Below are 23,125 nucleotides of genomic sequence, written 5' to 3' on the forward strand. Positions count from 1 at the left end.
CTCCCTTCAAACCCCTCTTAATTTTCAGGCTCGAAACGTACACCTCACAATACACTATTACCTGGCAAATTGGCTTGACAACATATAATCACCCCCTTTGGGAATATCATCTACCAAGAGATTCAAGGGCCTGCTAATCTTATGCGGCAACAGCGTTTCAAGAGGTTGGCCGTGCAAAGAGCATAAAAATAGATGCCTTTTTACGATCAATTACCGTTCGAAACACGATTAGCCTCGCAGAGAAATATCTAGTTAACAACAAAGTGAGAAAAAAATCTAACTGTGTTAACTGGAAACCGCGACTCAATGAAAATACAATTGATGATGTGCCTATTTTGTTAGGGGGGTTGAAAGAGATGGTTGAGGTTTGTGCTACCCATAAAACAGAACTCACCTTCATATCAAGCCCAATTCCTACGTGAATGCAAACCTAACATTTAGCACAGAGAAATTTGAAAATGTTAAAAAGAGAATTATACTTTATGTACCCCCCTCCTATTTTGGGTGAGGAAAACGGAAGAAAATTAAGCGTAAAATCAATCAAGAACCATCAGACCATTTCATCTTCAGGGATGGTATCTTATTTTTTTTATAACAGGAATGGTGTTTTATTGCTCTCTCTCTCTCTCCCTCAAAAAAAAAAAAAAACGAAAAAGACGTATGTGGTCTGCTTTACATCTCGAGAATCTTTATCTAAAACTTAGACCAGGATGGCTGTACTTTCCTAGCTACTCCATCATATTCATTACAAAATCATGCATGTAGAAGAGAAAACACACACAGACACAGCTCTACAATTCACAATGGACCCATTAATGACCAAAATAAGAAGCTGCCAGCTCATTTTTCCATGCAAATAACCCCACTCCCCTGTATGCATAGACGAAAGGTGTCTCAGATTGCACATATATAGAATATGAAATAAAAGATCACAGAGGAGATGCCGGAACACAAGGTATAACTTTAAATATCACTATCCACAAGGACAAACCACGGTGTTCTGTATACATTCCATGCTATCATAATGCCCACTCCTTTATTGCTCCCTTTCCAACAAATCCAAAACCCCACATTTATATATTTATATGTTATGATATGTACATGCATGGATATGGTAAAATTCCTGACTCAGAAACTCAATTCCAGCAGTAATTGCTAAATGTCTATAGGAAGGGACCATTCCCTTACTCCAAAGCTAGCTACTAAAAACACACCACCTACCATCCTAATAGTATTTACACAAGAAACTTGAGATGTAACCAAAATTCCCCCACATCCCACTTCCTCCTTGCCGTCATTTTTAGATTTGTTTTTGTTTTACTGCTGGTAAATGCTAAATGTTTTGCCAATTTTTTTAATGTTTTTGGTGGGGAGGGTTATGGAGTCTTAAAATGGGGCACGATGAGGTATACCCTTTCTTCTCCTTGCATTACGATGATTGAAAAGGGGAGGAGTAGCCGGAGAAATGTTGGTAGCTGCATCATCACCAGAGCTCTCCGCACCATCATTGTTGGAGGAATAGATTGAGAGCCCGTCCATCAAACGATTGAAAGCATGTGTCCTGCGAATCTTCTTTGGGGTTGAGGACTCATCTGATTCCGACCCACCAAAGAACGGATCCCTATTTTGCTTCAATTTTAGCGCAAATGTAAGGTCTGGGTCACCCCGCTTCATGCCTCCCAGCTAACAAAACGCAAACAGCACTTTACTCGAACAAAAAATGAATATTGTATTAAAGTATCAAAACAGAGCAGTAGAAGAGAGCAGAGCAGAGAACCGATTAATAATTGAGAAGGGAAACCATCATAATTAACCTACCTTGCATCCAAGTGAACAGAATCTGAATGAATCAAGGAGACTTCGACAACAAATTTCACAAGTGTTGGTGACCCCCTTTCCAGGCCTTGGCTGGGGGCGCTCATTGAGGAACACAATCTTGGCGCTATTGATGATGTAAGTCTGTACGCATGATATGTCTATGTACTTCTGTATCTCATTTACTCTCACCACATTATGGTATGAAGATCGCCTTATCTGCAGCAACCCAAGCATTCAACCAGGTTGTCATCCAATCAATAAATCAATTAATCAATCGAATAAATCGAAGATAATATGGAGACAGGGTCGACAAACCTGAACAACACGGTGATCTCTGTGATAAATAAGACAATAAGAACAGAAAGCATTTCCCATACAATCTAAGCAGAACATATTACATTCACTCTTATTGGATTCACCATGAACTGCACAGGGAATGAAATAGCTTGCTCTAAGCATGGGTATTAACCATGGTGGACCCGTGTCGTGGTTCCTCATTTGCCCAAATGGACTCACCTGCCATCAATTATCACAGACTCGAATGAGTAAACCCCAAGAACACAGTAACAAGAATGAAGAAGAAACAGAGTAGTAGAGACAGAGACATGCCAAAATGAAAATACCATGACTTTGTAATCACTACTGGTATCGATAAAGATTCAATCTTCTACAACCTCTGCTCCTGATGACTATATAGATAATAAACAGCTGCCAAAAAAAAAACCACCAGAAAAGTCATCAGCAATGCATACTACATGGAAAAGATTATGTAAGAGAAACACTGATTCATCTGGCTGGGACACAAACCTCGACAAGTTGGGGTAGAAAGAAACCGCCACGCCGATCGAAGAAAGCAAGGATTAAGAGAAGGAATGCTGAGTGATAGTTTTTATATATATATATATAGGAGGGTGCATGTGCCTTCGAGAGAAGCACTGGAAGAAGAAAGATACTCGGTGGTGGAAATGAATACATATATGATATTAATATTATAAGGCCGTCACAAAAACAGCGCATATTTTTATTTATTCATATATTTATTTTACTAATATGCATTAACAAAAAAAAAAAACAGTGAGAAAGAAAGAAAAGTGAAAATGGGAGCATGGAAACGTGCCCACATTTTCTAGCAGTGGTATATATCGACGGACTTGAAGAGGGACAGCAACACCCAGATTCCCATTTGCTTTATTCATACACGTCCGATCACTTTCTTTTCTTTCCTAATTAAATTCAAGGCACCCCTCGATCAACCTGTGATCTCCAGGCCCAGCCTTCTGATTTAAGTGTGTTTTCCATGATTATGATTACAAACACACGAGTTGACGGCACCTTTTAAGTAATACTTTTACCAGATCTCACGTGTGATGATAAGCATATGTATTTACGAGTCAAACCATGGACACGTGGAGCCAGCATAAAATTAAACCCGGATGGATGGTGACTTGATAAAAATGGGTCACTCATTCGATACTTGATGACTTAGCTTCTCATCCAATTCACTTGTTCAAGACTTGAATAAAATTCATTTGATACTTGATGACTCAACTCCTTATCCAGTCAACTTGTTAAAAATTAATTTGTTTTTTATTAAGTTTTTATTTTTTAAACAATTTATGTTAATTGAAATAGAGTAACCTAATTTGATTTACTTAACTCATGATATCAAGTTTTATAATTAATAAAAAAATTAAAAGAACCAGTGTTTTTACCGTGTATCATCTCATAAAATAATATTCACAACAATAATATTATTTTATTTTATATATATATATATATGTTTTTTTATCTTTTAATTTTTAATTTATTAGGAATTGAGTTTTATGATTTGTTGCGGTTTGCTTCATATAACTCGTGTTGCGGGTTTAGCGTGTTAACTCTGTTGACTTGATTTTTTTAATGAATTTTTTTTAATTTTATATATTAACATTAAGTTGATTAGGAATTAAATTTCATGATTTATTTGTATTTACTTTCTATTTGGTTATCTCGGTCTCATAACCTAGATCACAAGTTTTATAAGTCAACTTGGGTTAACTCAAGTCATTTTGTTGTATTCTTTTTTTATATGGAGTTATCCTAGTCTTATAACTCGAGTGGTAAGTTTAATAAGGTAATACAGATTGACTTGGATTGTCTTTTTAGTTTTTTTAGTATGAGATTATCTTGATCTCATGATACAGATTATTGATTTGGCAGGTTACTTTTGTCCTTTGATATTTAGTTTATTAAAAATTGAGTTTTATAATTTTTTATTTATTTTATACGTAATTATCATGATACTGTGATCTATAATGTGAATTTGATAAGTTGATTTAAATCGATCTAATATATTGTCGTTTTAATATTTTAAATAAAAAAATTATCTTGAATTTTCTTTACTTAAATTATTTTTTTTAATTATTTAGATTGTATTTGAACTCATTAAGTTTATCAAATCAAGTTAAATTAACCTCTACATTGTCTAAATTTATTTTATTACAAAAACATTAAATATTTATCTATTATTAAAAAAATTGATCCGATGTGCACCCCAAATAATGTTGCGGTCAAACAGCGGCTTTCCATGCTTGCACGCCCACCACACCAAAATGCATTCTCACGGGAGTTTTCGATTACTAATTTTTTATTTTTTATTTTTTGAAAAAAAGCAAAACTATATACATACATACACGCAAAAATGTTTAAAAAATAGAGCAAATACATTTAATAAGTAATAAAACGAGTTGCCATATCGTGTTGATATATATGATATCATATTGTTGAATAATATATTATCTTATATTATCTTAGCAAGATTTTGCTCAATATATAATCTTGTTGTTTTTAACGATATCCTCAGAGAAAGAGAAAAGGAAAACTTCCTAGATTTTGCTATTAAAACCCTTACCATGCTGATTGAACTTAATTTTCTTTCTTTTCTTAGTGTGAAACCGATCTGAGATCGACAATGAAAGCAATGACAGTGTTTTTTATTTTCCTTTTTTTTTAGTAATAAAAGTACATTCTCAATGTATGGAATAAATTTTACAAAGAGTTGATGAAATTGGAAAGAAAAAAAGAAGAAGCAAATCCTGGGACCAAAGTACTGAAAATAATGCTCATAAAGGCTCGGAATTATGAACATGCAAATCCATACTCAAAATCTAGACCACCCTCTACCCCTCAGTTTCCAAAAACTAAAACCAGTAAGAACATGGAGGAACAAAGGGGACCAAAGTCAACTGGTACTAGGAATGTTTCTTTGATTAACTCTTTATTTATGCCTTGTGATGTGAATAACATCTTATGTCTACCTCTCAGTGGTAGAAGACCGGAGGACCACCTTGCTATGAGGGGGGATAGCTGGAATATACTCAGTTCAAAGTGGGTACTATAAAGTTTATGGTAAGAAATTCCGAGCAGAGATTGTTGAGAATACAGAGGCATATGTTGGACTAGAAATTGAAAGTTGAAACCATGATCACCAAGAGTGAAACACTTGTTATGAAGACTTGGACGTGGTACCATACCAACAAATTAAGGACAACTTGGCCAGAGGGGGGTGATCATTGAAGGGAGATGCTACCGCCGTGGAGGAGAACCAGAATCAATTAATTATCTTCCGGAAGGTGTGAGTAATATGGCGATGATCTATGTGTGAGCCGTGGGTTATGGTGCATGGTAGGTCAGAGATGGCTAGCTAGATATCTCAGGATACACAGAGCCGTGATAAAAGTGGCAGGAAGCTCTATGCTGGGAGTATCAACAAGCTAATGAAGTCTCTAGGCAATCTCAGCCTGCCGGCATGCTCTCGGTAACACTCTTAAGCCGTTGAGAGATTGGTGTGGGAGTTATCAGAGATCAGATCATGGCTGCAACAACAGAAGGATTGCCACTAACGGGCGTAGCCTAATTAAGATGCGGGACAAGGAAAGATCAAAATGATTCTTTGTGGGCGGCGCAGTGAGGAAGGGAAGGTAACAGGACAGCACAGGCCTTGGCAAAACAAGACCCGAGGAAAGTGTTTGGATGGAGGAAGTCACCCCTCCCCTCTCTATTGGGTTCTTAGTTAATATTGATTGATGTATACTCTGTTCCTTAATTAATAAAAGCAGCATCATTCCTTCAACCCACCCCCATTGTCATTGTTCTCTCGAAGCTCAGAATCGTTGAATGATGATTTGTGTTTGGACTCGGCGGATTAGGCACTCCAATTAAAAAAACAAACGCACGCATCTTTCCCGTGAGCTTGGTTGGTGCTCAAGCTTTAGATGCCCATATCGTTCTTGATCTTCTTCGTGGATTGCTTTGATACTTCTCTCTTTGACCCGACCATAAGTGGACTCGTGGGCCCCCAACTCGACCCATTGGGCCCACAAACCAGCAGCTCTCTTGTGCATTTGGACCCAATCAATGCTTCCTGATTTCTTTTACTATTATGTACATGAACATTAATTATCAAGTGGTTGCCTGCCATGTGTTGTGGGGATGGTACAGTTTTAGTGATTCCATTATTTATACGTAACTAATTATTTAATAATTTAACTGTTTTATCATGGTCTTATTTGTATGTTATCGCTGCTTTTATTATAATTATGTAATTTGACTAGAGATCATACAGATATAAATGTTTAATCTGAATTCTTTATAGTGTTTTATTTGGTATCAATTCTTAATTTTTTTTATTAAAATTTAATTTACAAAATTTCTATCCTAAAAATAAAATCAAAATAAATCATGTACACGTGTTTGATTTTTTTTTAGTAGACGTCAAGATTTTATTATTTAGAACTTATATATGTTGACGCCTAACAATTAATAAAAAAAATTAAATCATATGAAAAAAATATTATAGTTCTGTTACAAAATGAGAAAAAATATTATAATTATATTATAAAATACTACTGTAGATTACTACGGTTTTTGCTCATATTTGACTAGGCTGCTGGAAATTATAAAGAAAGGTTTTGTGGCTAACTAGGACTTAAAAAGTAACGATTATTTTTAACACTAGTACATTTAAATAATTTTAAAAAATTAAAAAAAAAAAAAACATCATTTAAAACAGAATCCCAAATGACCCCTTATTCTGCTATGTTTCACATACCTATATTCCTTCTATATATTTAATTTTATTTTGCTGATTTCTTGCACACCTTCCGCTTTCTTTCTGCATATAGTTTCAACTTTTCAGCATATGTATTCTCGACATCCCCTCTGTAAGTCGCACCAGCACCGCTACAATCTAGTCGTAGCAGCAGCTAGCTAGAGATCGAGACACTCCCTTGATGAGATCATCAAGCACCAAACCCTTAATGAAAAAGACCGGTTCATCTCTCCTGACAATTATAATTCAATGGAACAGCAACACGAATTGACGACATTGTTCCAGCACCATCAATTGTTGATTGTTTTTTTGCTTTCTAACATGACATTGCTTGACCCGGCACTTCTCAGTTTCATTTGTGAGAAGAAAAGCAAGAATAAATTACTAGAATCGCTGCCTTTCTTCCTATTTTGTTTCTTCTAGTGTTTTCAAAGTCATGTTCATCACCAAGAAATCAATATATATATATATATATATATATATATATATATATATATATATATATAGAGAGAGAGAGAGAGAGAGAGAGAGAGAGAGAGAGAGACATAGGAATTTGGAATATTGGAATATCCTGAACGAAGGCTCTCTTCTCTACAACGAAATCCGAAACGCCTTGTGTTACTGCACAACATGTCATTCTATATATCAGACTACAATCCTCTCTTATATGGATAATTCACAGTATCACGAGTATTTCCAGATTAATGATGACAAGGAAGAAAGCTTTTCCATTTTTCCAGCAGAAACTCCAAGAAGGATTCGGAAGACATTATTTCTTTTCTTGGCTATTGGCAATTGCTTTCCACAATCTCATCTAGGCCAGTGTCCTGATGGAGGCCTGTAAAATGTTTAGCTATTAGCAGGCACATTGGTCAAGTATAGCCTCCTTTCTCATCTTGCTGGAAGTAGGACAGTGCCTGGGTAATTTGCATTTGTACATGCATGCATGTTTTGCCCATTTATTTAAAATAATAAAAAACAAAGAAATCATTGGCAACAATCAGATGACACCATTTCCTCGGCTACGCCAATGCAAGGAGCAAGGCAGATTAAAAAATGCCTGTTATTTTAAATATGATTCAACAAATATTTTGCTGTGCAATCATGCAATATCCTACCTCTGACTGATCCTAGTGGTCAACTTTACAGTGAAGAGTTTAGATACATATAATCAGCAAAATACCTTAGCTCTTTCGATATTTTATATATATAGGGTCAAAAGAAAAAATATATATATATAAAGAAGAATAAACCATTACATAAATTAACTGAATTAAATACTCGTTAATGGTATAATTGCTAGCATCTTTTTTTTCCTCTCTCCCTGAATTCAAGTCATGGCCGCCTTCTGTGCGCTTTCATGCATCTTTCTTCCACCTCTGCTCAGCAAATGTATTGTTCATGATCGTAAGAGCCAAAAATTTCCACCATCATAAAACTTGTGTATTTGCCAACAACAAATGGACCAAGTAAAGGGCACAACCTGTAACATCACTGCACTCCTGTTTGCAAACGCCAACAAGAATAACATGCAACATATGAATCATGTTATCCTACTAGCAGCTTGCTTCCTCCTCTCTCTAAAGAACAATGCATCTTCTCGTCCAACTGCTTATATGCCCTTACTGAGGACTAAGGAGTCTATCCATCTACCTGAATTCTCTCAACCGCATAATCAGAAACAATTATCTGGATTTTTGTGCATTTCACAGCCCCTTTGTCATTTCTTCTAAACTGCTTTCCATTACTCCTCACAAGCGTATATTGTCTACTGTTGTCTAAATGGTTCCATAATTCAAATTCTCCCATTTGAAGGGAGCAACTGAGCCAATGTCTGGTGCACCTCGGAAGAAGAGGCAGACACAAACACAGACAGCAGCGATAGCAAGCATTGAATGGATGTATGGACGCTGAAGCAAGCCTTGTGAACCCAGAAACCTCCCATGCATCTTAGCTGCCACACTTGCACACTTTGCACAGGATTTACGCTCTCGCTGAAACTGTGATATTGTCATATGTTCTTGCTCCAAGGCTGCCTGTTCTATCTCATTTCCAATTGCCACAGAAATTTGGCCATTTCTTTTGTCAGCAAGTTTACGAGCCACTAATAAGTTATAAGAGTGGTTTTTTGTCATGACAGCATAAGCATATGGAGACAGGCCATTTGCATCCAGGACAGAGTTCCAGCAGGACAGCCCAATCTGCAGGGGGACAGTGACACCAGAAATTCATTAAAGCAGAAAATATACGAGTAAAAAAACAAACACAAATACAACAAATGCAGCATAATGACAATTCCTTTCCTAACTTGTAACCATGATCCCAACCTTCCCTGCAACCCCAACAAGCCCATCAAATAAAAATATAAATTCACATATAATTGCTATTTTGAAGGTAGTAGCACCTATAGGTACAACATACAATCCAATTTAGATTATCGCGTGGAAAAAATAAAGAGTTACAGATGAGAGAGAGCACTTGTAGATCCCTGAAGCCCAGATACAGGAACATACTGATGCAAGGAAGAAGAGGGGAAAAAACGAGGGAAAGAAACATCACCTCATGTGGGTCATTTGTCAGGGCATCAACCAAACCATCTGAACCCAATGCACAAGCAGCCAAATGTAAAGGTGTAATGCCACCAGGTCCCCCAACGTTTGGTGGGAAAATATATGTTCTAGAGGAATTATCACCGCCAATAATAGAATAATGAATAAGCAAGTCTGCCATTTTCCTGCACCTCCTTTTCACTGACCGGTTCAAGAGCTGAATCTCATAGAGCATCTCTAAATGCTCCTTAGATAATTCATCCCTACGCGTATTTCTTTCTACCAGCATGTCCAGAATTGTTTTGACCAACACACAATAATCTCTTTCAACTGAGAAAATGAGCAGAAACTTGAAGCGGTTAAGTGAATAATCTGGAAACTCATGCATAGAAGGCATGCTCTTCCTTTGGAACAGCCATCCAAGCTCGTTTAAGAAATGCATAACTTCCTCCCTTGATGGTCGCCCCAAATCACGAGTCTGTTCTTCTGAAACAATATTGCTGACTACAGCATTTTCATCAAACTCAGATTCAAGGAGCCTCAATTCTTTACAGATGGAAGCATCAGCTATTATCACAGGAAAACTGTTGCCCTTGAAACCATTTTCTACCTGTTTGTAGCATTGTCAAATGTCACACGTTATCATTATCAAGCGATCTATTTGAGTATTTCTATACTTGAAGGTGCAGAGTCATACCTCAATGAAACAACGACCTAAAATACTAGGAGATGGACCATGAATTTTGAAACCACCCACATTTATCTCATCATACATGGATCCTGGAGAAGATGAATCTGTAACTTCCTTTGATGTGTATCCTCCCATGTAAGTGCAATGAATCCTACAGCAATTGGGTACAAAATTTACTTAAAACAGCAAGACAAGGTCAATTAAAAAGCACTTAGGTGAGTAACTAAACTCTTACTTGGTGCCAGGACCAGTCAGATTTCTTCCCTTTAACTGAAGAGAGGTTTCTTGCCCACCAATAACTGCCACTGGGGATACTAATATTAACTCTGGGGAACTCCATGTTCTCCAAGATTTGCACAAACGAACTTTTCCTGAATATCATTGCAAACAACAATTGAATTATCATCAAATTGTTTCATAAATGACACACATTATAGCAAAAAATTTCACAAAATCCAAAAAAATATATTTAGTGGCCATTCCAATTTTTTGGCCACCTGGAGTATCATCGCTGAGAAAGGGCAAGGTTAGAACTAAAGAAATGCAAATGGCAAAAAGTCCAAAAAAGAGGGGGCATGGGGAACCCAGCACTAATCCACACACCATCTTTATGTGATGCTAGCTGCCTGCCAGTATTTAATAAAAACCTTCCACTTCTCCATAAATCAGAATCTGAATCTTGAACCAAAGAATCCACTAGCTGAAGCAGGTTTCTTTCAAGCTGCAAAAACAACAAATATACCCTGCAAGTGGTCAGCATAAGGTTAGGTTTATAATTCCTAAGGTTCATTACACCAGTTCACTCACTTGCTCCCAGGAAGCAGATGGCATTGACAAATAAACTGATAGAACAACACAGCCAGGCCTTATATAACTCTCCATTTCTGATGGACTGTTAGATAGCCAATTGTATATCTGAAAGAGAAATGATACAATCATGTATTAGATAGATTCCCTCCCAATAAAACTGTAAGTTAGTAATTGTAGGTCTGAAAGAGAAATGATGGATCCTGATAGAAATCCTCAAAAAGCATCCATTACAGCGTCTCCATGCAAATTTATTTAAAAAACACACATAAAACCAAAATATACAATAAACTCACCTTTGTGCGCAATGTCCCAGGGAAATGACTGGGATCCTTGTCAAATAGTTTAAAAATTATTCGCCCAGTCCGATCCTGCAGATGAAAAACACAACCATTTGACACAATTTAACAATATTAGCACATGCAAGTATGAATAGAGAGCAGTTTGAAGCTAAAAATAAATACAGAACTTGGCCTAATGACAGGCTACCTGAGGATCAGAATTCTGACTAGAAGGTGAATGATCAGACCCAGAGGAAGATGGATAATCTCCTCGGTATGGGAAACTTTGAAATGAACTGTGGTCAGGTTCTCTGTTTGGCCCTCTAAAGAGCTCAAGCGGCAAAACACAGCCATGACTTCTGCCACCTTCAACATTTGCATTAACCTCTCTGCTGACTGACATCTTTTCTGATTTCATAGTTTCTGCGGTGCTCTGCAATGGGAACAACTTCTGCACAACAGGAGGGGATGATGATGGAGACCTCTCTTCAATGGGATTACTGCTGTCAGAAGAAAAATATTTCCCAGAAGATGCTGGTTTTCGACGGCTCTCATTCTCAGGTGATGAGCTAAACAGTTGTAATGGTAGGTTAGGACGAGATTCTTGAATCTGGTAATCTGAATCTTCAGCAGGAGACTCGTAACAGCGACTAATTCTCTCAACGCCCACAGCAGGAAACTCTACATTAGATCTTTTCTGCAAATGGGGAACAGTCACTTGATTGGGGCCAGGCAACTTAGACTTGTCACTGTCACTGCTCTGACTGCTTCTTTGAGATAAAATTGCAAGAGCATCTGGAGCAGATGCTGCCAAAGTGGTTGAAAGAACAGCAAGTAAGTCATTGGTTGATGGAGAAGATGCAGTTCCATTCAATCTGTTTTGATGTCCTAAAGAAGGTTGGTTGGGGTTTTTCACATTTAAACTTGCAATATTTGATAACTTTGCAGCAAGATCCATTGGCAAAGGCAGTGAATTTATTTTGTTAAGAATCTGGATAAGTTGGTCTTTATCTGGTACTGTTGGGCAGTTTGTACTTTTATCATCATTCCTCCCTATGATTTTCAAGGTAAAGATTTCAGCACAGCACAAAGGGCGGAACATAAAAGTCAATAATTGGAAGATATGTTTTACCTTGTGAGCGAGCCAAAGCAGTTAACAAGTTTACAATATCCAAGTTTCCATTATTGTTCATATCCGGGTTTCCAGGGAGTAGCAGCCGTGAGGTTACATCCTCAGGCTGGGTTTTCCTCCTTCGTCGGTTGTGCCCTGCAAGCCTACGTCTACAACTTCTCTTTCCCTCATCGAATTCAGTGAGAGGATGAAACCTACGTATTGCATAGAAGGTCTCATATAAGCTCACAGTGGAAAAAACTTACTTATCAAAGCAAAAGCATTAGATTAAAACATCACTATGTACCCTATCAAACAAAAAGAGAGCACTTGCAAATAAAAGAAAAAAAAAACTAAGTGAAGAACTTGAGTCTCTCAAGTTAATCTAGTGGTATAAGGCTGATACAACAATCAAATATGAATCTGCACAGCAAATTAAAGACAACCTGCTGCATTGCTGACAAAACCTCTGCATCTGTTTTCCCACCAGGGCTTTTGTGGCTTTACTATGAACCTGGCACACTTTATGTCGGCGGTGATAGTCCTTAGCTTTAGATAGATCTTCCTTGCAGTTATCAACCTGACACATTGGATAACTACCATTACCAGGTGATCCAGACCTGACCCTCTTGTTGGGTCTTGACACGGGCTCCTCAACAGAAGTCAAACTCCCACCTAGATTCAAGCCAAGACCATCATCATCTTCATTAACAGAATTGGATTTGTTTTTGGAATCACTCGTATCTTTTTTCTTAGGTTCTCTAGAAACAGTTCCCAGCCGTAAAGTTTCAGCAGCTGCAGAAGGTTTAGCAACAAAACCGACACTATCCCAATCCCATGCCTTGGAATTCCAGTTTTTTTCCCTGGAAGCCTGAAGAAACTGATGTTGTTGGAGCTGAGAATTGGGAGACTGGTAAGAAAGATCATGTTTTTTTGCCATGGAAGTCATATCACAGTATCTACTAGAAAGTGCTTCATGAATGAATATGGGAGCAGCTACTTGCGCACCCACCTCTTCCATGACTTTGAAAAGGCCTCACCCTCACAAATAATAAAGCCTACATACATAAATAAACAGATAAAAACCAAAATCCAAATGGGTTTTGTATCAGAATTAGAATTACTCATAAAATATATCAGTCTGAATAAAGAAATTTCCTTTCTTTTTCTTTTTGCTTTTTTTTTTTTTTGCGGGACAAAAAAAGAAAGCCTCCAATCCAAGTCTGGAGTAAGCAAGGGCGGCGATTAGTTGTCTGGTTTATGTAGAAGTATGTTCTCTATCAGATAATAAAGTAAGCAAGGGCAAGCAGTTGTCTGGTTCATGTAGAGGTGCGTTCTATACCAGATAAATTTAGAAAAAAAATATTATTATTATTGAGTTATAAATAGAGGTCGCAAAAATTGTTAATTTTGAGCTGTGAAAGAATAAAATAGGAGATTGGTAATTACAAGGAAGAAAATCTAGTGAAATGAGAGAGTCAAAATCCAATCTACTTCTCACACGCACACATACCTTAGGAGGAGGAGGAGAGCGGCATCTCCTTTTGCCTGTAATAATCGAACTCTGATATTTCCGACCAAGACCTCAGATCTGAGAGTTAAATCCTCAAAAACAAAGTCCGACGTTGTTTGGCGGCAAATCAGCAGATTAACAATAATAACGATGATCAATCTGCAAATAAGAGGAAGATGAAGGATGGATGGATGTCTCTTTGATTAACTTCTATTTTCTCTTCTCTTGACCTTTTCCTTTCCTTCACCTTTAGAGAAGAAGATGTATAACAGACTTTTTTTTTCTTTTTTTCGGTGTTTCTGGCACAAACTGTAAATTCGAGCATTTTTTTGGGTTGTAGTTTGGGCCGCCCACTTACTTACGAATCATCCACGACTCCTCCATCCGTCCCTCCAACTCCTCCTGTTCTGTCAGGCTATCTTCCTTTTCCACCTGAATAATTATAACGTGACGGTACTATGAATTATCCATGATTACGATAAATAAATAGATAATAATAAAAATAAATAAATTTCATTATTTAATACATAAATTAAAATATTTAATTATTGAAAATCTAATTATACAAATTCTCATAAAAATTAATTACAATCTTATAACAACAACGTATAGAAAATTTACATCCTATTAAACACTCCAAAAGTAAAAAAAACAAATTGTTTCTCATGGCAAAAATAATAAATTTATTTTATTTTATAAATTCTTTGAATTTCAGAGGGTATTAAAAACTAGTATAATGTTGACAATTTTTTCTTCGAGTATTAATCGTAGTTATTAAACTTAATTTAAAAATTAATTTAATTTAAAAATTAAGATATAAATTAAATGGATTAACTTAGTTTAATTCAAACTACAACTTTAAAACAAAATTATTTTTAAAAAGTATAATTCTTTTCAATAACTTAACATATTAATGAGTAATCGAGTTTATCATTAAATTATCTTAACTCAATAGCTTAAATTATTATGTTAGATCAAAAAAATACAACTTATATTATTCTCCAATACACACTCTTAAATGAAAGTTTTTTGAGTTTGAAACTTTTATATGCTTACATTACCTTATACTTGATTTTTATCAAATAAATGAGGGTAGTGAGATTCAAACTTGTGACTACTTGGTCATTAAGACTCAGATACTATAGAGAGTGTCTGGTATTGTGGTAACTTTTGTGGTTGTGGTTTGAAAAAAATTATTTTATAAAAAATACTTTTAGTTGAGATTGGTTTAAAAAAATAAGTGTTTGGTTAAAACTGTGGTTGAAATTGAGGTTGAACAAAAAGTAGTTTAATGTGTTTGGTTAAGAATGCTTTTGAAATTGAGGTTATAAAATAATTTAAAAAAATATATATTAATATTGATGATTTTTAATTTTAATATTGTAAATTTAATTATTGATATTATATCATGAAATAAATAATACTTTATTTAAAATATTTTTTATTATTCCATTAAACTACCTACAATTCCATCACATATGAAATTGAGATTGTGATCAAATTTTGTAAATGCGGCGTCATCAAGCGATCTCTGTCTAATTTATGTAGTCATTGAATAATGTTTAACGCTAATTTTTTGAATAAAACACAATTAAAAATAAAAAAAAGTATTTTGTTGGATCGGACCCAGTTCAATACATTTTTAGCTTTGAATCGGACCAGTTTCACTATTCATAGAAAAAAAAATGGATGATATTTGAAAGAAAATATGGATGAACAGTGGAGTCATACTCCACTAGTAGAAGAAAATGGATGAATAGTGGAGCCATGCTCCACTGTTCATCCACTTTCCAATTACAAGAAGCAGCCGAGAGCTGCTTCTTGTAACTTGTGGTTGCACCATAGTTAATGATGAGACCCAACATTGAAAAATTATGGTGGGAATGTTACCAAAATAGAAAAAATGTGGCTGCGGGTGAACCTCACTCGTAGCCACAATACCAAATAACCACTATATCAAAGAGTCATCTTAACCTAATATTTTAAATTTTTATGGGAGGTCATAATATATAATTTATATTATTCTTTAATATGATTCACCTACACTAATGTGGTGGATGTTTTAAGGTAGTGTTTGACATTGTAGCAACGAATGTTTTTTTAAAATTTGTTATTTTAAAATAATTTTTTTATTTTAAAAATTAACACATCCAACTAATGTAAAAATATATATAAAAAAATAACTCTTTTACGATACAAAGCACTAGCATGCCACAAAAACAAACAGCCAGCAAGAACGCAACAATGAGTCCATGTTGAAAAGGGGTAACGTGTGTGCATTGTTATGGGACTGTGATAATTACCAGCTGCTAGTCTTTCAAGTGCATGACGTGGATCGACGTGGCAGATGCAAGATTTCTTGGTAGCACTGGAAAGATGACTCCTTTGCTCTGCCACTGTCTGCTTTCTTTACCAAAACCCACCCTCTTAAGAGCACTCATTCTCTCCCCTCTTGTTTTCCTTCGATTCGCTGCTGAAAGCCTACCTCAATGTATCGTCCCCCCTACAAACCCCTCTTCTTGGTAAAAAGTTGACCCACTTCCTCGCGTTTGTCAGGTTCCTGCTTGCGTTGAAATTTCCTAATTTAAAGTTTGCTAGTGTTTTAGGATTGTGTTCACTAATATTTTTAAAGTATTTTTTATATTAAAAAAATATTTTTAATCTTAATATATCAAAACAATTCAAAAATATATTTTTTTAATGATCACACCATAATAACAAATAGGTTATTTGTTGGTAGTTTTTGTAACTGTAATATAAAAAAGATATTTAAGAAAACTATTATGATTTGAAAAATAAAAGGTTTAAAAAAATACGTGTTTTATTAAAAATTATTATTGTATAAATTTTTATGTATAAAATAAATAAAAAAACTCCAATAATAACAAATATATTAGTTTAGCTTCTACAAAATTAATATTAAAATGAGATTATACATGGACCGATAAAAAAAATCTATTTAATTAATCAAATAATTTTTCTACGTGATTGATTGAAAAATACGAGGTACCCCTATACTAACCTATATCAGTATTAATAGTTACAACTTATATTTTTATTTTCTTCCTTCTATTTTCTTTAAAGAAAAAATCTCATTTCTATTTTCTCATATCTAAATTACTTGAGTTTTATACATAAACAAGGAAAATAAATAAGTATTTTCAATTCATGCTAACTTATTAGATGTACATACAGCATAGCATTGATAAATTAATACTCAATAGATTAATAATTTTAATTGAATAATAATTTTATCCGATCTGGATTTAAATAATATATTGATTGATTAATTAATTAATTTTTATAATCTTGTAATATCAATTTATAGAGGTTTATCATGATGTGTGTTTCGTTTTTGTTTGAATTTGAAATAAAAAGAATGGCAAGGCCACGCAGTGGCGGGGTTTGTTTTTTCGTTACCTAATGTTCTGACCTTGAACACGTGAGACTCGAGGAGCAAGTGCTCGGAAGGTGTTTTTATGGCCTGCAGTGGTCAACAAAGGCTAACTATTTGATTTCCTATTTTACCTTCTTTTTTCTGATTAATTGTGGGAGATTATTGGTCATCGACGACTATTATATGCAGGAAATTATCTCCAACGCAGCTGTCCCTAGAATTAGTAATCATCATGTACATTAATTTCATACTATATATTATGTCATTTAAAAACCCTCGAGTCCGTTCCTAAAATAGTGTGTCTTCCAAACAGTACTAAGTCTTGCATGAGTTCAATACACGGTAGGACTATAACCTTGGCATTTGAATAAATTATTCCTATGCTTTTGACTCCGGAGTGCTTTTTTTATTTTATTTTTTTGAAATAATTTAATTATTTTAGTATTTTTTAAGACAAGAACAATACAAATCTCTTGACAATGTTTTTTATTTTATTTTATATTTATGTTGTCGTAGACAGGGGCGGAGCTGAGATTATTTGATAGAGGGAGGCAAAATAATATAAAAAGATATATTTTTTTTAATTTACTATACATAAAAAAAAAACTGCATGATTTAGTTTTATTCAAAGAAGTAACTACAAACATATGACAATCTTGGTATAAGATAAGATGTTTAAAACAATACCAAATTAAGTCAAAATTATAAAGTTAATTTCATTTTTATAATGTATTCATCATTTTAATTGTAGATTTAGAGATTACGAAGAGGTAATATTGTAGTAGTTATATATTTAACAGTATTTATAAAAAAAATTATGGTTGTATCTGTTTTTTCTTCTTCTTCTCTCTTTTCTCTTTAAATTTTGTGCTAGCTTTTGTAAAATTTCAGAGCAATTCCTTTAATTGTTTTTTCATTCACGTTTGGTTTGGTCACTATGCATTTGATTACTATTTTTTATTTTAGAATAGGCCATAAAATTATAAATAATTTTAAATTTCATCTCTTGTTATTTTTTAATCTATAAATAATTTTTTATTTATGAATATTTTTTGATTTCACGTTCTATCATTTTTAAATATATAAACAATATATCAAGTTATAAATATTTTCTAATTTCATCCTTATGATTTTTTTAATCTTTTTAATTTGGTCCTTGATATTTTAATTGCTACTTATTTTATTTGGTGTCATTTTCGGATTCGCCTATTTTTCTTTTTTTTTCCTTTTCTATCATTTTTTGTGTTTTTTTTCTTATTTTTTGTGATTTTATTGTACCTCTACAATTTTTTTAAAAAATTTTCTCGTATTAATTTTTAATCTATAAATAATTTATCAAATAAAAAATGTTGGTTGTTTTCACCCCTATAATTTTTTAAAAAATTTTAAAAATTATTTTTAATTATTACTTATTTTTTTTAGATATTTTTTTATTTTATTTTATTTTTTAAATTTCATCCTACCGGAAGAAAAGTTATTATTATTATTATTATTATTTTGGCATAAGAAGATCAGTATTTGACGATGCCAGAAGGGGCGGTGCATTGCATTTGGTCAAGAGATTAGCAGCAAATTAAACACCAGTTACAAAGGGGATACCGCGTGGTCCTCGGTGTCTTTGGAGTCACGTAAATGCCGCCCTTATTCTTTACTTTTCAAACACCACTCCCGCAGGCAGACTTTCTTCCCCCCACCGAAAGAAAGGCTCCCAGATCCTGCTGGTCTGAATTTGCCCTCACACTCCTTGTAAATTTTCAATAATGGTGATTTATTCTGGGTGTATAGGTTGAAATTACCCAAACAACCTTAGATTGGATGTCCTTGACTTTATATTTGCTGCTGGGACGTACAATCTTGTCTCCCTTGGCCTTTGCTTGTGAACAGCTCGCATCTAATACTGTACTGTGCTGGTGGGGTAGGGTTGGGTGAATAATCCCGATCAACTTGTTAGTCATGATTCGTGACTTGATTTAAGTTGGTTTTTTTTTTTTTATAAAAAAAGATGGAAATTGATTTGTTATGATCTTATTAATTCAATGAATCAACCCTCGGTCAGAATTAACTTATTTAAGCTTAAAATAACTAGTTTTGATAGATTTAAATCAACTCGGCGAGACATTTTCTAGTAACTAATACGTATGTTATTACTATAGTAGTGGTAGTAGTACAATAAAAGAGATAGTGAGTGGTGATGCTATCGTCCGGACACAGTATAGCATGTGGAAACCAGCTGTATTTATTATTTAAGGCACGATGCATGTGGTCTGATTCCATGACTTTCAACTACTTTAAACTCGAGGTTGAGTTTATTTTTTTATTGTTTTAATATGTTAATATTAAAAATAATTTTTTTTTGAAATAATATATTTATAAACAAAACTTATTTTAAAAAATAACATCAATGTAAATTTACCTTTTCTTGTAATCTTTGCTTATAATCTCACAGTGACATGAGATGACTTAAAATCACATGTAAAAAAACTCATCCATGGTTCATTTAAAACAAAATAGGGATGGCCACCTACGAGTCCATCAATATCAAGTTATATAAAACAATTCCCAGTTTAGTCTTTGTTTAACAATGCCGTTTGTTATATTTTTTAAAGTGTTTTTAAATATGTTTTTTAAAATATTAAAATATTATTTTTTCTTGATAAAACATTAAATTGATGTTTTTGGGTCTTTTTAATGATTTTAATATTTTAATACTAAAAATAAAAATAAAAATCTAGAACAAATATATTACTTAAAGGTATTTTCAATTGAAAAATGCTTTTACAAAAACATCTTTACATAATATAAATCTAATGATAATGATAGAGAGACAGGTTCTTGAGATCATCACGGGATTCCATAATCATTACCCATGTTTTTATTTTTTATTGTATTTTTTATTAATTATTGTGATAGCTATGATTTAAAATTATCATTTCATATCAATAGATTTTTGCTCTTTTTTTTTTAAAAAAAGTAGAAATTTGTTTAATTGAAATAGACTCTCTATCCAGCATTACACGATGCCTGAACAACAAAAAAAAAGTATCTGGAATAGTGATGTCAATAATTTTTTAAAATGATACATTAAAATAATAATATAGTATTATTTAAAATATATTTTTGATATCAACATATTAAAATAATAAAAAAACACTAAAAAATTTAACTTAAAAAAAATTAAAGTTTCATGAAACTCCAATTACACTACTATGTAACTCTTAAAAGTGTAAAATCTAAAATAGTAGATAAAAATCTGAGAAAGATTGATAAAAGCTTGTTGTGTGTATGATATGGCGGTTGTTTTTGCCATGGTTTAAAAAATAGATTAAGAAAATTATAAATTATAAAATTTTTTAATTAAAATTTAAAGTAAAAAATCCCTGTGAAATCCATATAAAATAATAATATCTATTGATTAACTAAATATGTATTAAATATATAATTTTAAAAAACACCGACAACACCACACATTACCATGCTAATTAAGGTACAGGGGAAGAGCACGGAATCAGTGCTCCGAGAGTCCAAACTATCCCTGTACACTACTGCTACTACTGGGCGCATGAATAATGGAAACGTGGTTCTAAGACTATCGTGTGCCGGTGGTACAAGCCAAGGCATTTACTGTTGTGCCGGACTTGATGTTTGAGAGTCGCGAACCAAACAGTTCCGAGAACTCTTCAGATACAGAGAACTTGATCAAGTAATTAACAACTATTCTCAAAAAAATACAAAAGTAAAAAAAAGGAAAAGTTGCATCTGTATACGTGCATTTAGGACACTGAATCCTGCCTCAGCCCTTTTGTGATCTGTACGAAATGGACCACGTGGCAATGATATAGTATAAACCGCGTGGCCACGCACTGTCGAGACAGGAAGACCATGAAGTGCCAGCTGTATTGATCAAGAACGTTGAAAAATTGAATCATCAATGAAATTAAAATTGTATACACCAGTAGTAGAAAGCAGTATACGATTGCTCTAAAAAATAAAAAATACAGAGTATATTCATAGTCTTTGTACGCATGGAAATACTGTACAATCTGACAGCAAAGAACGGTACGATTCTACCGAATCCCAAAACAACGAGCAGCCCCATCTGATGCCGTCCCATCATAACATAACAAACGTCCACTAGATGCACGGACCATCGAGGGTGCACGTAATTATTTCAGAGCACGTTTTATTAGTTGTTTTTAATGTACTTTTTGAGTTTTTTTTTTCCTATCCTCACAAACTTTTTAAAATACTAATATTTTTTTAAAAATAAGAATAGTTGGTTTAAGATTTGCAACAGTCTTTCTCAACATATATATTTTATAAGAATTGAATTTGTATTCTTGTTATTATAGAGATATAGCGACCTTAACCGTCAACACTTCATTGGTAATGTACCTTTTGGGTTAGAGTATATTGTATTTTTTAAAATTATTTTTAATGTTAGTATTTTATAATAATATAAAAATATTAATTTAAAGCAAGTAAAAAATTTTATTTTTTTTTAATATTTTTGAATCGTAAAAACAAATAAATTTTCAATATTTCACATGTTTGTTTTTTCACATATTTATTTGAAAAGAAATTTATAGTGTATTTTGTATTTTGGTTTAAAGATTTTTTTCTTTTAAAAAATAAATTAAAATATTTTTTACATGAAAGTTATAAAAAAATTTAAAGTATCAATTTAATATTTTTAAAAATAAAAGTTAATGCCCCTCCAGGCACTCATTTAACTTGTTTCCATGGTAATGATTAATAAACCGTTTGATTATTGTCTCTTGTAAAAATAATAAGAATAGATTAGACATGTACTCTTTATTTTTTATTATAAAAAATAAAAATTTATTTTAAAACTATTCTAGATATTTTATATTTTATATTTATATCTCTTCAAAAAAATATAGTTTATATCTCTACTGCTATTTTAAGACACGTATTTATTATTTTTATTTTATAGTTGTTTTTTTATATTTAAGATATTATGTGTACTTCTTTGTAAATTTTACCAAAAACTTGCATCTCATAGGAAGGACCGGAAAATAAATCGACTTAAGAGTCGAATAAACCTGAATATTCAAGATATCAAATATCAAATTTTAGAATGACCATGCATGGTTTGTATGTCTATTACTTTGCGAATAGAAAGGTTATTTTGCAATTTGACACTGAGGAGTTTTAATAATTAGAAAAGAAATCTTGAATACTAAATATATAATAGTCAACTAAAGGAAATTATTGCAATTTAACCAGAAAGAGAAACAGAACAATGACGGTGGATGCATCGAACTCATAGCATGATAAATCCACTGCCCCCCTAGCCTTGGTTGACCGTCGCCCTCGAGATGGGGTTGGGCTGTCCATCCAACCACCGCTAGTCCTCCTAGAGCTCAGAGGTATTTTTTAGTATGATGAAGGTTCTTTTTAAAAATATATTGAAAAATATTTTTCTTAATTTATTTTTAATTTTTGCATATCAAAATAATAATAAAAAACATAAAAAAATTATATTGAAGCTAAAAATAAAACATCTTTTTTAAAACAAAAACGATTTGACTACGGTATCAAACAAAATCTTTAGATGATCCAATCCTTAAATAGAACAAAATCATCTAGCGTTAGGTTAAAAATAACAATTTCCCCCTCTCAATTAATGCTAATCCCATATTTATTATATAGTTTGATGATTAATAAAACACTACAAGAGGTAGTGTTTTTATTGTGCACTACCTTAAGAATTACTATTCATTTTAATACTGATTTATTTTTTAATTTTAATTTTATTCTTCAATATTTTATTTGTTAATAATTGTACTTCATGATTTATTTCAATTCACTTTATTGTAATATCACAACCGAGATCGCAAGTTTGAAA

The 23,125-nt window shown here is 33.3% G+C and overlaps 2 protein-coding genes and 1 long non-coding RNA gene across 5 annotated transcripts; 1 reads left to right on the forward strand and 2 right to left on the reverse strand.

The window, feature by feature from the left end:
• Positions 1-941: 941 nt before the first annotated feature.
• On the reverse strand, positions 942-2,791 carry LOC133691071 (protein RGF1 INDUCIBLE TRANSCRIPTION FACTOR 1-like). 2 transcript variants are annotated; one of them, XM_062111402.1, is made up of 5 exons: positions 2,626-2,791; positions 2,442-2,526; positions 2,134-2,334; positions 1,819-2,034; positions 942-1,683 (listed from the first exon to the last, which is right to left on the reverse strand). In XM_062111402.1, the coding sequence occupies exons 2-5, from the start codon at positions 2,442-2,444 to the stop codon at positions 1,387-1,389; spliced, it is 717 nt and encodes a 238-aa protein (XP_061967386.1). In that variant the 5' UTR covers positions 2,445-2,526; positions 2,626-2,791; the 3' UTR covers positions 942-1,386. The 2 variants fall into 2 exon arrangements, with proteins under 2 accessions (XP_061967386.1, XP_061967387.1); XM_062111403.1 differs by having other exon boundaries at positions 2,428-2,526.
• Positions 2,792-4,716: 1,925 nt separating this feature from the next.
• On the forward strand, positions 4,717-5,929 carry LOC133691961 (uncharacterized). The gene is made up of 2 exons (XR_009841771.1): positions 4,717-5,045; positions 5,122-5,929. It is a non-coding gene; the product is annotated as an uncharacterized LOC133691961 (long non-coding RNA).
• Positions 5,930-7,956: 2,027 nt separating this feature from the next.
• Positions 7,957-14,293, reverse strand: LOC133690974 (squamosa promoter-binding-like protein 14). Of its 2 annotated transcripts, none has more exons than XM_062111261.1 (11): positions 13,860-14,293; positions 12,793-13,404; positions 12,368-12,561; positions 11,444-12,042; positions 11,251-11,325; positions 10,955-11,062; positions 10,751-10,868; positions 10,383-10,518; positions 10,154-10,298; positions 9,467-10,066; positions 7,957-9,108 (listed from the first exon to the last, which is right to left on the reverse strand). In XM_062111261.1, the coding sequence occupies exons 2-11, from the start codon at positions 13,365-13,367 to the stop codon at positions 8,686-8,688; spliced, it is 2,973 nt and encodes a 990-aa protein (XP_061967245.1). In that variant the 5' UTR covers positions 13,368-13,404; positions 13,860-14,293; the 3' UTR covers positions 7,957-8,685. The 2 variants fall into 2 exon arrangements, with proteins under 2 accessions (XP_061967245.1, XP_061967244.1); XM_062111260.1 differs by having other exon boundaries at positions 11,444-12,288.
• Positions 14,294-23,125: the final 8,832 nt, after the last annotated feature.

The sequence above is a fragment of the Populus nigra genome, chromosome 4 (genome assembly GCF_951802175.1).
Source record: "Populus nigra chromosome 4, ddPopNigr1.1, whole genome shotgun sequence".
In the NCBI taxonomy this organism is placed as follows: domain Eukaryota; kingdom Viridiplantae; phylum Streptophyta; class Magnoliopsida; order Malpighiales; family Salicaceae; genus Populus; species Populus nigra.

Bases quoted from the DNA above. Each gene is read 5' to 3' on its own strand.
- LOC133691071 (XM_062111402.1), bottom strand. The intron at 2,035-2,133 runs GTTTGTCGACCC...GGGTTGCTGCAG, and splicing joins GAGATCACCGTGTTGTTCAG to ATAAGGCGATCTTCATACCA. The intron at 1,684-1,818 runs GTAGGTTAATTA...GCGTTTTGTTAG, and splicing joins TCTGTTCACTTGGATGCAAG to CTGGGAGGCATGAAGCGGGG.
- LOC133690974 (XM_062111260.1), bottom strand. From the start codon at position 13,367: ATGGAAGAGGTGGGTGCGCAAGTAGCTGCTCCCATATTCATTCATGAA. The intron at 10,869-10,954 runs GTGAGTGAACTG...TTGTTTTTGCAG, and splicing joins CATCTGCTTCCTGGGAGCAA to CTTGAAAGAAACCTGCTTCA. The intron at 10,299-10,382 runs GTAAGAGTTTAG...CAATTGCTGTAG, and splicing joins CTGACTGGTCCTGGCACCAA to GATTCATTGCACTTACATGG.